The sequence below is a fragment of the Bombus huntii genome, chromosome 16 (genome assembly GCF_024542735.1).
Source record: "Bombus huntii isolate Logan2020A chromosome 16, iyBomHunt1.1, whole genome shotgun sequence".
Taxonomy (NCBI): domain Eukaryota; kingdom Metazoa; phylum Arthropoda; class Insecta; order Hymenoptera; family Apidae; genus Bombus; species Bombus huntii.
Genome location: NC_066253.1, coordinates 4,107,701 through 4,118,829, shown reverse-complemented (window position 1 = coordinate 4,118,829; position 11,129 = coordinate 4,107,701). Strand labels below are relative to the sequence as shown.

The following is an 11,129-nucleotide window of genomic DNA, read 5'->3' as shown; positions in this document are numbered from 1 at the left end:
GTGCTTCTTTCATAACAGTTATCAGACAGCTGTAAAAATGTACACAATACATGTAATGTGTAAATATATATAAAATATACAACTATAGTATTTATTATATTTGGTAAATGGAACAAATTTCTATTTAAATACACCTTCTTTAGTTATATCCATAAAAATATAAAAATATAAAAATATAAAAATATATAAATTCAATTTATTATTATTCGCTATTTATAAAATTTCCTTCTTTCTTTTCCATTGAAATATGAATTCAAAATTTTCGATTTATAAAGATTAAATTATTTTTTTTTTTATTTGCCTATAGATTCTTACATGCTTTCAAATTGATGCTATTAATATTTCTTCGTCAGAATTTTAAAGAATATAGAAGATTAGTTTGTGAAGGCTAGTTTGGAGATGAGAATGAATCACGTGCTCTATCAATGAATATGTTATGAACCGAATTCCAATATCGACCAATCAAAACCCTAGTTTACGATTCTATTTATGTGTAACACCTTCCAACAATTTACGTTTAAGTAGAGTGAGTCCATTGCACGACTAATTGTGATGTAACGAGAAACATCGACTTATAACATATTTCTGTCACCAACATAAACGAAAAGTTACATAATATAGAACTATCAATTAAGGTATACATAAATAAAAGACAATAGAATAAACAGTAACACTGCTTCAGGTGAAAGAGTGATTTAACGAATGAAATAAAAACACGATGGTAAAGTAGATTTCTAACTTACTGACATCTTCATTTTTATAATATTGATACATAGAAAAATGGAATCAAATAACGATCAATATACTTTCGAATGGGCGAATGACACTCACTTATCGGAGATTTTATCTTTCTTACATGAAAATTTCGATAAGGAAGAGACCATGTTGAAAAGTTTGAGAGATAATAATTCGTTAACAATAGAGGATGAAGAATCGATGAGGATCGATCACGAGCGACTGATACGGGCAATTTTCGCTTTTTCACCTTGCATCATAGCGATAGAAAAATCATCGAAAAATATCATCGGAGTAAACCTGATGATAGTTAGTAAGAATTCGAAGTCCGATGATGGTGCTGATGGCGTTTCCGCTGCCTTCAGCAACAATCCTCCTAAAAATGAATTAATGAAACAATATTTCAACTATTTATCAGAGATCAGTGAAACGGCTGATTTATATGGAAAGTTTCCAAACTCCAAGGCAGCCGTGGAATTTTATGCGGTCGCTGTGGATAGAAATTATCGTAGACAAGGACTTTCAAGGTCACTAATGGCTGCAGGAATTTCTTTCGCGAAAAATACCGTAAAAGACGTCGGATTCATATTTGGTGTGTATACATCTCTGTATTCGAAAAAAGCGGCGGGAAGACTTGGACTAAAAAGCATTATGGATGTAGATCTTTTGCACTACAAAGATAATGATGGGCGACCTATTTTTCAAGACACTCCGCCACATAATGTTGTTTCTGTTATGGTTTTGCAACTTATTTAAAATTTTCCAGATAGCATGTATCGTACAAAAAAGTATACAAATGTATATTTCTTCTAAAAAGTATATGAGCTAAAATTGAGTATTCTGTATCTTTCAGTTCTCATACGCCATTTAATTGTATAATAATTACTGTTTCTAAAAATGTATTATTAACAAAAATAATTATTAATAAATATTACTTTGAGATAAATTATTCAGCAGTTTTATATTAAATATTAAATTAATTTAATTTCATACTAAATAATTTATCTATAATCATTGTTTATTATATATTAATTACTCGTATCACTGATATAATTAATACTTATTATCTACACTCTCTACTATCGCTTCAATACATTTGCCATCATCACTATAATTAATTACCAACTGTAAAACGTGTGAAAGACATTTCTTATTTATATTCATGTATCTTTACATGTTTGCTCGAGCGACCGATCAAACACTAGCGCTAGAAACTGGACAGCTTGGTCTATTGCAACTTGCTTGTTTGACAGCCTGGATGGCTGCGATCCAATCGAACAATTCTTCTTCCTGAGAACATTCGTCATTTGATATTGCTATAGAATGCGATAACGTCAGCTACATAACCATATGATATCTTGTTCTGGGAAGTACCAAGACTGCGCTGAAAGTCCCGCGAATCAAATTGACTATTTTACGTGTTACACTACGGTTATAATATCTTGGCTCTGCTCAACCAATTGCAATTCGCTGAAGTTGTCGTACAGGAGCGGAATCGAAATTTTGGAACGCAATATATCTACAAACACATACAAAGAGAATTATACATTATTGTAAGTAATTTCAAATTTCTTTTATGAAATTTTTAATAATAAAAATTGATATAGTTGTTAGTGACAATTCAAGAAAACGTGCCTCTATTAATGAAGTATCTAGGTTGTCATCGATGGAAGTTTCCGGTAGTCGGTTTGAACTTCTCGCTTCTTCACGACATAGTTTTTTATGTCTTCGGTGATAAATTTTGTAACAGTGTATTTCTGAAATGTCACAGATATTAGACATAGTATTTTAATATCTGCTATATTTTTCATTATTGTCTGAATTTCTTTTTAAATTATTAACAAATACGAAATGACTACTATTGTCATCATAAAATAAAGTTCTTTTTTTCAAAATTTTCCAACGATAAAATAAAAGGATGATGCACCCTATCGTGTTAAGAACAATTGGAAATTTCAAACTTAGAAATCTGTTAGCAGTGTTGCAACAGCATTGTTTTACCCTGGACCGCTTCAATTATCATTTACGGAATTGCCAATTAATATTATCAGTCGTAAAATCACTGATACGTTTTCACATCGGCACATTTACAAATCCATCTACTATAATCTATCTGCATCCATCATGCTATCCAATTTTGGAAAACTTCAAAATTAAAACGAACGCGCAGAAATTTTGCAAAAAGCAAAAACATAGAACATATGTGGATTGATCAGAGAAAATTCTTTACTAATTGGGGATACTTGTGAAAAATGCAGGTACAAATTAATGGTACAAGTATTCTACACAAATGACCTTGTTTGTTTCAAATGACAGATCTGCTGATCTTCGAACAATTTGGAAATCGTGTTTTCCAGACTATCCAAGATAGCCATATCTTGTGTGGTACTGTCCGCTTAAAATTTAAACTACTACAGCTTTAGGACTGACAGGGAGCGCTACTCGATTGACGACAGAATCACACAGATTTTTCGACACGATTCGAAAGGATAGACTATGAAGCTGGCAAAAATATTTCTAGAAATGCTATTGGCAATTGGTTTAGGGCTTGATCCTACTTTTGTTTATTGTATCTTTGTGCAATAAATCAGAAGAAAGTAAGCAAGAGTTTATCTCGTACGGTGACAGCCTAACCCCAACCTAACCCCTCTCTATATTATAATATTAATATTTATTATATTTATAGTTGCTACATAATGATATTAAAAAATATTTCCATAGACAAAGTCGCTAAAATCGCCATCCAAAGCATGCTGGACCTCCTTCGCAAAAATAGATCTAGCTGCTACCAATCAATTATCAGTAGCATCTCTAAAACATTCTTCTTCCTTCGAACCGTGTCAAGAAATTCACCAAAATTCCATCATCAATCGAATGGCTTGCCAGTGGAAAATCTTGAACGACGAAGAATTTCAAGTTTATGGCCACTGGCGGAGGGTAATGGACAATTCTCAATGAAGATTTGGCTCATTGACTAATTAAATTAGCTTTACACACGGTTAACGACCTCTGATGGCCTGTGGATCGACTAAATTTATCTCTGCGGCACTTTCATCAGCTCCCCCTCCCACCATCTATCCACAACAAGTTGACACATGACCTTGTATGCAGCTATATGGTTCCATTGACTCGCATATATCACGTTTCTCAAACGGGTATCGCATTGTTGTCGAGTATAATGGGTTCATTCGACTCCAAAGAATTTCTCGCTATCCGTTCGCCTCATAATAAATCGTAAATGTTATTCGTTGTAATAGCAGATGCACTTGCTTTCCAGTTGGTAGAATTGTTTGAAAAATTGAAATTTCTTTGTGTGGTTGTTTTCGATCTCGTTCGACCGATTTGGTCAGTTATTTTAAGAGATATGAGGATAAAGAGAGCTGATGGAAAAATTGGAGAAATTCTAGCGCACGTGAAATGTGATAACATTGTTCGCGTGTCTTTCAAAACACGGTACATAGGTGCCGTTTTATCCATCAACCGATAGCCTGGTAATCGACGGTGTTAGGTCGCCTTGTATTCTCGTGGATGTGGCTGGTCATGGCCAGTGTAGCGTGATCCAGCATTGTCTGCACATCTGTCAGTCAAAATGAGGTGAGAAGGAATAAAATTAAACTGTAACTCGTTATTGAAAGTTACTAACGCGATTCGGTAGCTTTTTGGCAGACCACAGGTAGTGAATCGAGTAATCTGCGTCGAAAGTTGTGATCCTAATTTTTTAAACAGTTAGCTGTTTCCGACGAGTATACTCGTCGTGAGGAACTGGCAATATTTTGCGTTATGACGAGCTCTGTCAGTAATAGAATTAAAAAATAAAACAGTCATTTCGTTTCGACTTAATTCTATATTATAACAGCCACACATACTCTGTATTTGACGAGTATACTCGTCATCGCTTACTTTTTTGCTACACACTTTAAGTACACACTTTCCAAAGTTCTCAAAGAGGTCGCAACAGCTAACTGGCTCATATTAGTCGTACTGATTGGTTACAGTACTCGTTACAATATTAGTTAGATGACACAAATCTGTCTAAGTCCAACATTTTTCCATAAATATCTGTTGTCTAATAATGACGTTCAGAGAATTTTTGGTTTTCTTTATGATTTACATAATATAAGAAGAAAATTTCTATTTGTAGGTGCTATATCGTATAGAAAGATGGAAAGAAAATTTTTCAGGACGCAATTGAGATAGGCAAACGTTTCCTTATTTATAAGTTCGTTAGCGTGTCCCATCATACGTACTTCCCTTGTCATCTTTTCTAATGTAAATGAAGAATAAATATCGCATTAGTTATTTCAAATAATTGTATTTGCGTTTAGGAAACGAAACGGAATGCCACCGTACCGAGTCTGGGGTTCCACAGAGGATAGGACCATCGACTTCGAATCCTTGACGAACGAAACTCTGGAAGGAGCTCTGGATGTCATGAGAAAGAGCTTCTTTGTCTACGAGAGCGTATCCAGAGGTGTAGACCTACTCTCGGAACCTGGCGCATCAGAGGAACTCGAGAACCTTTGCCTGGATGCTGCCAAGGATGGCGTCAGTGTAGTGGCTGTGGACATACACAGTGGAGAAGTTATTGGAGTGGCTTTTAACAAGCTGCAGGTAAATAAAAAGGATGAAAAAGCCAAAACATACTGCTAGATACGAGTTTATAAGAATATCTACGATAATTACCGTACAACCATTAAAAAGACACTGTCTTCATTGTCCAGGTCCTTAACGGTTCATCAGACAAGAGCGCTTTCGAGGTATTCAGTGAAAACTGCAAGTACAAGTCGTCGAAAGCTCTAGTGGACTTCATGATCAACATAGACGCTAAGATGAATTTATTCAAGCACTATAACACCGACTGTATTTTTGAAATAATGTTCTTGGCTACCTTGCCGAATAATCAGAAGCGTAGGATAGGGGAACTATTGGTATCTACATCCATAGAAGTTGCAAAGGAGTTGAAAAAGGGAAAGGCAGTGAAGACACCAGTTACGATAAATGGCGACAACACGATACAGAATCTGGAAGCAGTGCCTAACCTAGTGTCTGCGATCATGACATCAAACTATTCACAAAAGATTTCAGCAAAGTGTGGATTCGAGAGCCTGGTGTCAACCAACTACAAAGAGTTCCAGTTTAATGGGAAATCTTTCAACGAGAGGATAGGAAACGAACATTTGAACTGTCTCCTAGTGGCTAAAAGACTATTTTAGGCTGAATGTAACTAGTTAGGACACTAATTTATTATTGGACTGCGGATTTCTATGAATTTATGGCAGATCGAAAGATGCGAGGGTGTATATAATGTGCAAGAATATATAATATAATAATATGTTAATATTGTTATACTGTTAGACGATACAAATCTTTGTGTAAATTCTATTATTTTTTTTATAAAAATATCAATTTATATGAATATCCATAATCTACTTATTAAGAAGGAATTTGATAAGAAGGATACTGATAGGTTTATCTTTAGAGATACAACAGAAAATACATATTTTCTTGCATAAAATTGTACAATACGAAGAAAATTGGCTCAGTGTCTATATATACTTCCACGACCTTGCGTTATTAAGTTAATCTGATTGTTGTAATCGAGTTTAGAGTGCTTGCACGCGATAAGGTAGCACATGTATAGTGTGTCAGTAGATAATTTACTAATCAGTGAAGAGTACTAGTTAAAAATATTTTCTTACACACGTTATGTCTTATTCCGTCAAAACATACAGGGGAAACAAGTATTGTTCAAGTATTATTATGTCAAGGGGTCTTTTGCAATAAACAAATTATTCTTTAACGATCCTTCTTTTGAATCGTTCTTTTATCTATCACGTCCAAGTATTCGACATGATAATCTTTATTTATGAACGTGTCCTAAATGATGCAAGCAGTTCAGAGTACTCGCTTTGAAAAACAATAGTGCGTCGATTATAGTTCTACAACTTGTACGCAGATAATACGAGCGTTTCCCCGATATGCATTAATTGGACGCTGAAAACTGAAGCGGAGGCTGCTTATCAAGACACTAGAGCTGTGCCAACAAAGGCCTTAATAGCCAGAGTGTAGGTCGCTTGGAAGAAACTACTCGAATTTAGCTTCATTCTGTTGTCGCACATGCAGCCGGGAACATCATTTTCCTCAAATATTGGTCTATGACTGAGTTATCGCTGCCAGTCGTCTCAGCACGTGTTGCTTCCTATCTGTTTCTTTATCAGCCTGTCAAAACAACAGGTAACAGATAAAAACGCCTTTCATCTTGAATAAAATTGATAAAACAATTAGTCGAACGTTAAATCACAGAAATTTATATGAAAATCTATATTATCTATATTTATCATAATTGTTAATCGAGCAGCTCCCTCGGAGAAAGGATTCATGAGACAAAATGGTGAATGGATTAAGTCCTGTTGGAAATTTTAGTTCCAGTTTTACCATTTCGCTTCTCAGCCATGTCTCTGGAGTCTGATGATGAACTGAACTACAAACTACTCACCAGAGACAAAGTAGAGGATGCTTTGGCTATACAGGCTCAGACCATGAAACAGGAAAATCTGGCAATAGGTTTGGGGATGTTTGAAGAAGATGGAGCTCCAGAAGAGATGTTGTTAGTCTTCAAGGAAGTCATCAAAGACGGTACCACGTTGATAGCTGTTGACAAGAAGACGAATGAATTAGCAGCTGTGGCGTTCAACAAGCTTCATGCAAGTTTTCATTCATTTCCATAGTAGCTAGCCAGTTTTTCCTCTAACTTTCTTTAAGTGATTTTCACCGAACGTTTTCTATCACTTTGAAGGCTAGACCCAAAGAAGGAGTAAAGGATGAGCTAGAGGTGTTCATAGAGGAGAACCTGAGGCACCAGACGTGCAGGCAGCTTGTCAAGCTTCTCGATGACGTAAGTGTCTCTTGATGATTGGCTAAATTGCCTCGTTTAGATCAAGTGTTATCTTCAATTTGTTCGGTAATTGCTTTGCTACCATCACAGGCTTTATTTAGAGACTCGGAAGAACTAGATGTATTTTTGAATTTGATTAAGACATTTCTTGTGACTGTAACAGTACTAGTTTATCTTCGGAGCTGAAGCTATGAATTCCAGACCACGCGCTAGTTCGCTTCTTCCCACCAATCAATAAGATCAATAACGAATCGAAGCAAATTCGTGGACTTGGCCTGTATTGGAATTCATAACTTCAATTAGAGTGTCATTAATAGCAACCAGAGCGTTATTAGAACAATCTTTTTTAAAATTTTCTTAAAGAAACCAACTAAGATTAATCCTGCTGCTTCTTGGTCCAAGAACAGACTCAGTGCAGCGTAGATATTTTTGAGAGGAACAATGCAAATGGGGCGTTGGAGTTGTTTTATCTTGGCACCAATCCACGTTACCAAGGCCGAGGGATCGGCCGCCAAATGGTAGAAAAGTGTATCGAGTTCGGTCGAGGACTGTTGAACGGTACAATGAAGAGAACATCGATCGACGGCGACGTTCTAGAGCAGCACGTGCTCCCAGAGATAATTTTTGGTGTATTTGCCTCTAACTACAGTCAACGAATCGCAGACAAATTGGGTTTCGAGGTTCTACATGAGTTTCGGTACGAAGATTACAGCTTTGCTGGCAGAAAAATGTCCGAGAGGATAGGAGACGTTCATAGAACGGCCAGGTTGCAGGTTTTGAAACTTTAAAAAGAACTAAGACGTGCGAGAGATAGGTTCTGTAGTGAGTTCTTTCATGTTATGCTGTTGCGAGAGTTAAGAGTCTATGAAAACTGTAATATTTGGAATGGTTAATAAATGGTACTAATATGTACCATTTAATGAAATATTTTTGTTAATCAAGAAATATTATCAGTATTTTTTGTTTGTAGAACCTTTCGAGATATGAATATAATATTCCAAGAAAAATAAAGGAAGAAGGAATCCAAATGGTAATTCAGTTTGTGCCATGAGTTTCATCAGACACATTCTATTGTCCATTAAGTAACAATTAAATAATTAAAACTCTTTGATAGAATAATGTTCGAATTTACATTCAGATTCGTTCTCAATCTCAAACTAAAATTCAAATTCGAATTTAGTAACTGAATAAATATCGAAACTAGTTTTTAGCTAGTCATTTTTAAAAGACGCATTTCACCATCTAGTGAGAGGATTTCAGAGGAAAAAAGAAAGCAGTGATGGGCAGAATCAGTACGAGGGCACTCGAGATGAATATCAAGTCCGACAGTGAAGAGATTCTACGTTATCTCACGAGTGTCTCGTGGCTGGTACATAATTAACTTCGTTAGTCGGTGCCTGCTTTTCAGCAACTTAATTGATCTTGTTATTCAAACGAGCGGACGACGAGTGGTCGAGTGACGAGAAGATGAGCTTTATGCGACGTCCTTTTTTTTTTTACCTTTTTTATATAAGTATATATATGTATGTATTAACACATTTACAATCCGGTACATAATTGTTGAATATAGTGAATATATTGAGCGTAATTATGAATCTAAACATCGACCACGGGAATACGCTTGTTTTCCTTTCTTTTTCATCAAATTGCTTTTTTACAAAATCCCCTCTTTTCAATACTACATACGTACTGTTATGGGAGATGCTTTCGAGGAGAAATGCAATGCGTTACATGAAAAAATTGTAACAGAATTTCTCAAATAAATTATTTTACAAATATACTTAAGAATTTCGATCCAAAATTATTAACAGCAGTTCTCCTCATTCTCGTAATATCGTTTTTATGTTAATTTCGTCGCATCCCATCGCCGAAATTTTCGATTCCACTTATTTAAAAATTTCAGCTTCGCGTCCGCCAAAAAATTCTACAACTTAATTACACAATTAATGAAATATTTTTCATACTTCGATAAATCTAAGTTTATTATATTCCAATACTAACGAACATCAAAGCTTTTGATCCGCGATTGTAAATCAAATTTGAAAAGTCCTAATAAAGAAAATCACAAAAGTAAACGATTGAAAAATTGCTTAAGCGCGGAATTAATTTGGCGGACCGGAAGTTGAAGATGCTACTGTATACGAGCTACGGTTGGAAATGTCATAGTTAACGTTATATTCACGGGGAAGACACCCAGTATAAATATATATGTATATGTATATATATTATGTGTGTATATATACGGCACTGCTGATCGCTGGTAAATAGTATTTTTTTTGTTAAGTTTCGTAAAGCGTCTATCTGAAAGAGATGCGAAATACGCGTTTATCGTTTCGCATTGCTTAGCATGTCGCGCGCTAATTTACCATTGTAATCAGTATTCGAACGCACTACGGTCCTTTTATAAAAATATTCAACCACAAGCAACCAGATAAATGTAACAATATTTCTCCATTCAAGTTTGCATCAGATGCAATCTTCTTCTTTTATTTTTGTGCAACAGAAATTTGGGTCTCTTTCGATTGTTATCTAGTTAGTTATTTTGTTTGTTTTGTTTAACACATTCGCTGTTATCAAAATACTTCATCGGAAGTGTGTTTACTTGAAATAATTCAATTCTAAAAGATATATTAAATAATAAACACGTTCATACTTTCTTCAACTTCCTAGATCATTTGATCGAAGATACAAAATATAATACTATGATTCAATATTGCACACTACAACAACTAATAACTTAATAACTAATTGAGGGATATACCGAGCGAATATAACATATTAATAACAATGTAAAAAGATACAAATATTGAAAAAGAAATTGATTCTGCATCGACGCACCATATGCATCAATAGCAGCGAATGTGCCTACGATAGGTCAACCCTTCCAGGTCGTGAGCATTCGATAAAAAAATAAATCACTATCAGAAAGCCAGCGATTAGATATCCTGTACGCAGAATATAGTTTCATCCTTTTCAACATTTGGCGATAACAACCAGCGCGATTGAACAGCGTCTTATGCATCAGATAATAATTAGGGAAAAGCCCTGGAAGTGTTGACTAGTTGATTCACAATGAAAACACTCATCGTGCTTGAGCCACATGAGAAAATGATTCGCTAAAAAATAAATTATTAAAAATCAACAGTTTGCTATTTTTTTTCTTCTTTACTTCTTTTTTTTTTTAATTTTCTTCTTATTTCTTTTTTATTCTTTAATAGACTTTGTAACCTTCTCTAAGCGTAACTTCTCCGATTCATCAAGTTTCCCTTCTGTCGAATTTATTTCCCTCGTTGAACCAGAGTAACTTATTTACTCGTTAATTGCGCTTTCTTTAAAAAAGTTTAGAATCATTTTCTTTGTATGTAACTGCGTCTGTAATTCAATTTACGTCTCGTCGATTAAGAAAGCTACAAATTGAAATCGGCTTCCCTCTTGCGTCTTCCGTTAATTGTATAACATGATTTACTTCTTAATATATGTATACGTATATATACGATTA

At 34.9% G+C, this 11,129-nt stretch overlaps 3 protein-coding genes and 1 long non-coding RNA gene across 11 annotated transcripts; 3 read left to right on the top strand and 1 right to left on the bottom strand.

Moving 5' to 3' along the window:
- The first annotated feature begins 321 nt into the window (after positions 1 to 321).
- Positions 322 to 1,684, top strand: LOC126874607 (uncharacterized). 4 transcript variants are annotated; one of them, XM_050636856.1, is made up of 3 exons: positions 322 to 607; positions 683 to 721; positions 874 to 1,684. In XM_050636856.1, exons 2-3 carry the CDS (start codon positions 719 to 721, stop codon positions 1,489 to 1,491), a joined length of 621 nt encoding a protein of 206 aa, XP_050492813.1. In that variant the 5' UTR covers positions 322 to 607; positions 683 to 718; the 3' UTR covers positions 1,492 to 1,684. The 4 variants fall into 4 exon arrangements, with proteins under 4 accessions (XP_050492813.1, XP_050492814.1, XP_050492812.1 ...); XM_050636857.1 differs by having other exon boundaries at positions 323 to 607; positions 878 to 1,684; XM_050636855.1 differs by lacking the exon at positions 683 to 721 and having other exon boundaries at positions 323 to 635; positions 777 to 1,684.
- Positions 1,685 to 2,023: 339 nt separating this feature from the next.
- LOC126874605 (uncharacterized) lies at positions 2,024 to 6,535 on the top strand. 2 transcript variants are annotated; one of them, XM_050636850.1, is made up of 3 exons: positions 2,024 to 2,288; positions 5,061 to 5,346; positions 5,457 to 6,535. In XM_050636850.1, the coding sequence occupies exons 1-3, from the start codon at positions 2,086 to 2,088 to the stop codon at positions 5,946 to 5,948; spliced, it is 981 nt and encodes a 326-aa protein (XP_050492807.1). In that variant the 5' UTR covers positions 2,024 to 2,085; the 3' UTR covers positions 5,949 to 6,535. The 2 variants fall into 2 exon arrangements, with proteins under 2 accessions (XP_050492807.1, XP_050492808.1); XM_050636851.1 differs by lacking the exon at positions 2,024 to 2,288 and adding an exon at positions 2,511 to 4,329.
- LOC126874608 (uncharacterized) lies at positions 2,296 to 5,564 on the bottom strand. 2 transcript variants are annotated; one of them, XR_007692911.1, is made up of 3 exons: positions 5,419 to 5,564; positions 5,086 to 5,293; positions 2,296 to 2,492 (listed from the first exon to the last, which is right to left on the bottom strand). It is a non-coding gene; the product is annotated as an uncharacterized LOC126874608 (long non-coding RNA). The 2 variants fall into 2 exon arrangements; XR_007692910.1 differs by lacking the exon at positions 2,296 to 2,492 and adding an exon at positions 4,853 to 4,999.
- Positions 6,536 to 6,822: 287 nt separating the features above from the next.
- Positions 6,823 to 9,246, top strand: LOC126874606 (uncharacterized). 3 transcript variants are annotated; one of them, XR_007692908.1, is made up of 5 exons: positions 6,823 to 6,969; positions 7,159 to 7,439; positions 7,532 to 7,630; positions 8,038 to 8,529; positions 8,601 to 9,246. XR_007692908.1 is itself a non-coding variant. In XM_050636852.1 (5 exons), the coding sequence occupies exons 1-4, from the start codon at positions 6,891 to 6,893 to the stop codon at positions 8,416 to 8,418; spliced, it is 840 nt and encodes a 279-aa protein (XP_050492809.1). In that variant the 5' UTR covers positions 6,823 to 6,890; the 3' UTR covers positions 8,419 to 8,452; positions 8,601 to 9,246. The 3 variants fall into 3 exon arrangements, 1 of the variants encoding a protein (XP_050492809.1); XR_007692909.1 differs by having other exon boundaries at positions 7,094 to 7,439; XM_050636852.1 differs by having other exon boundaries at positions 8,038 to 8,452.
- The last annotated feature ends 1,883 nt before the right edge of the window (positions 9,247 to 11,129 follow it).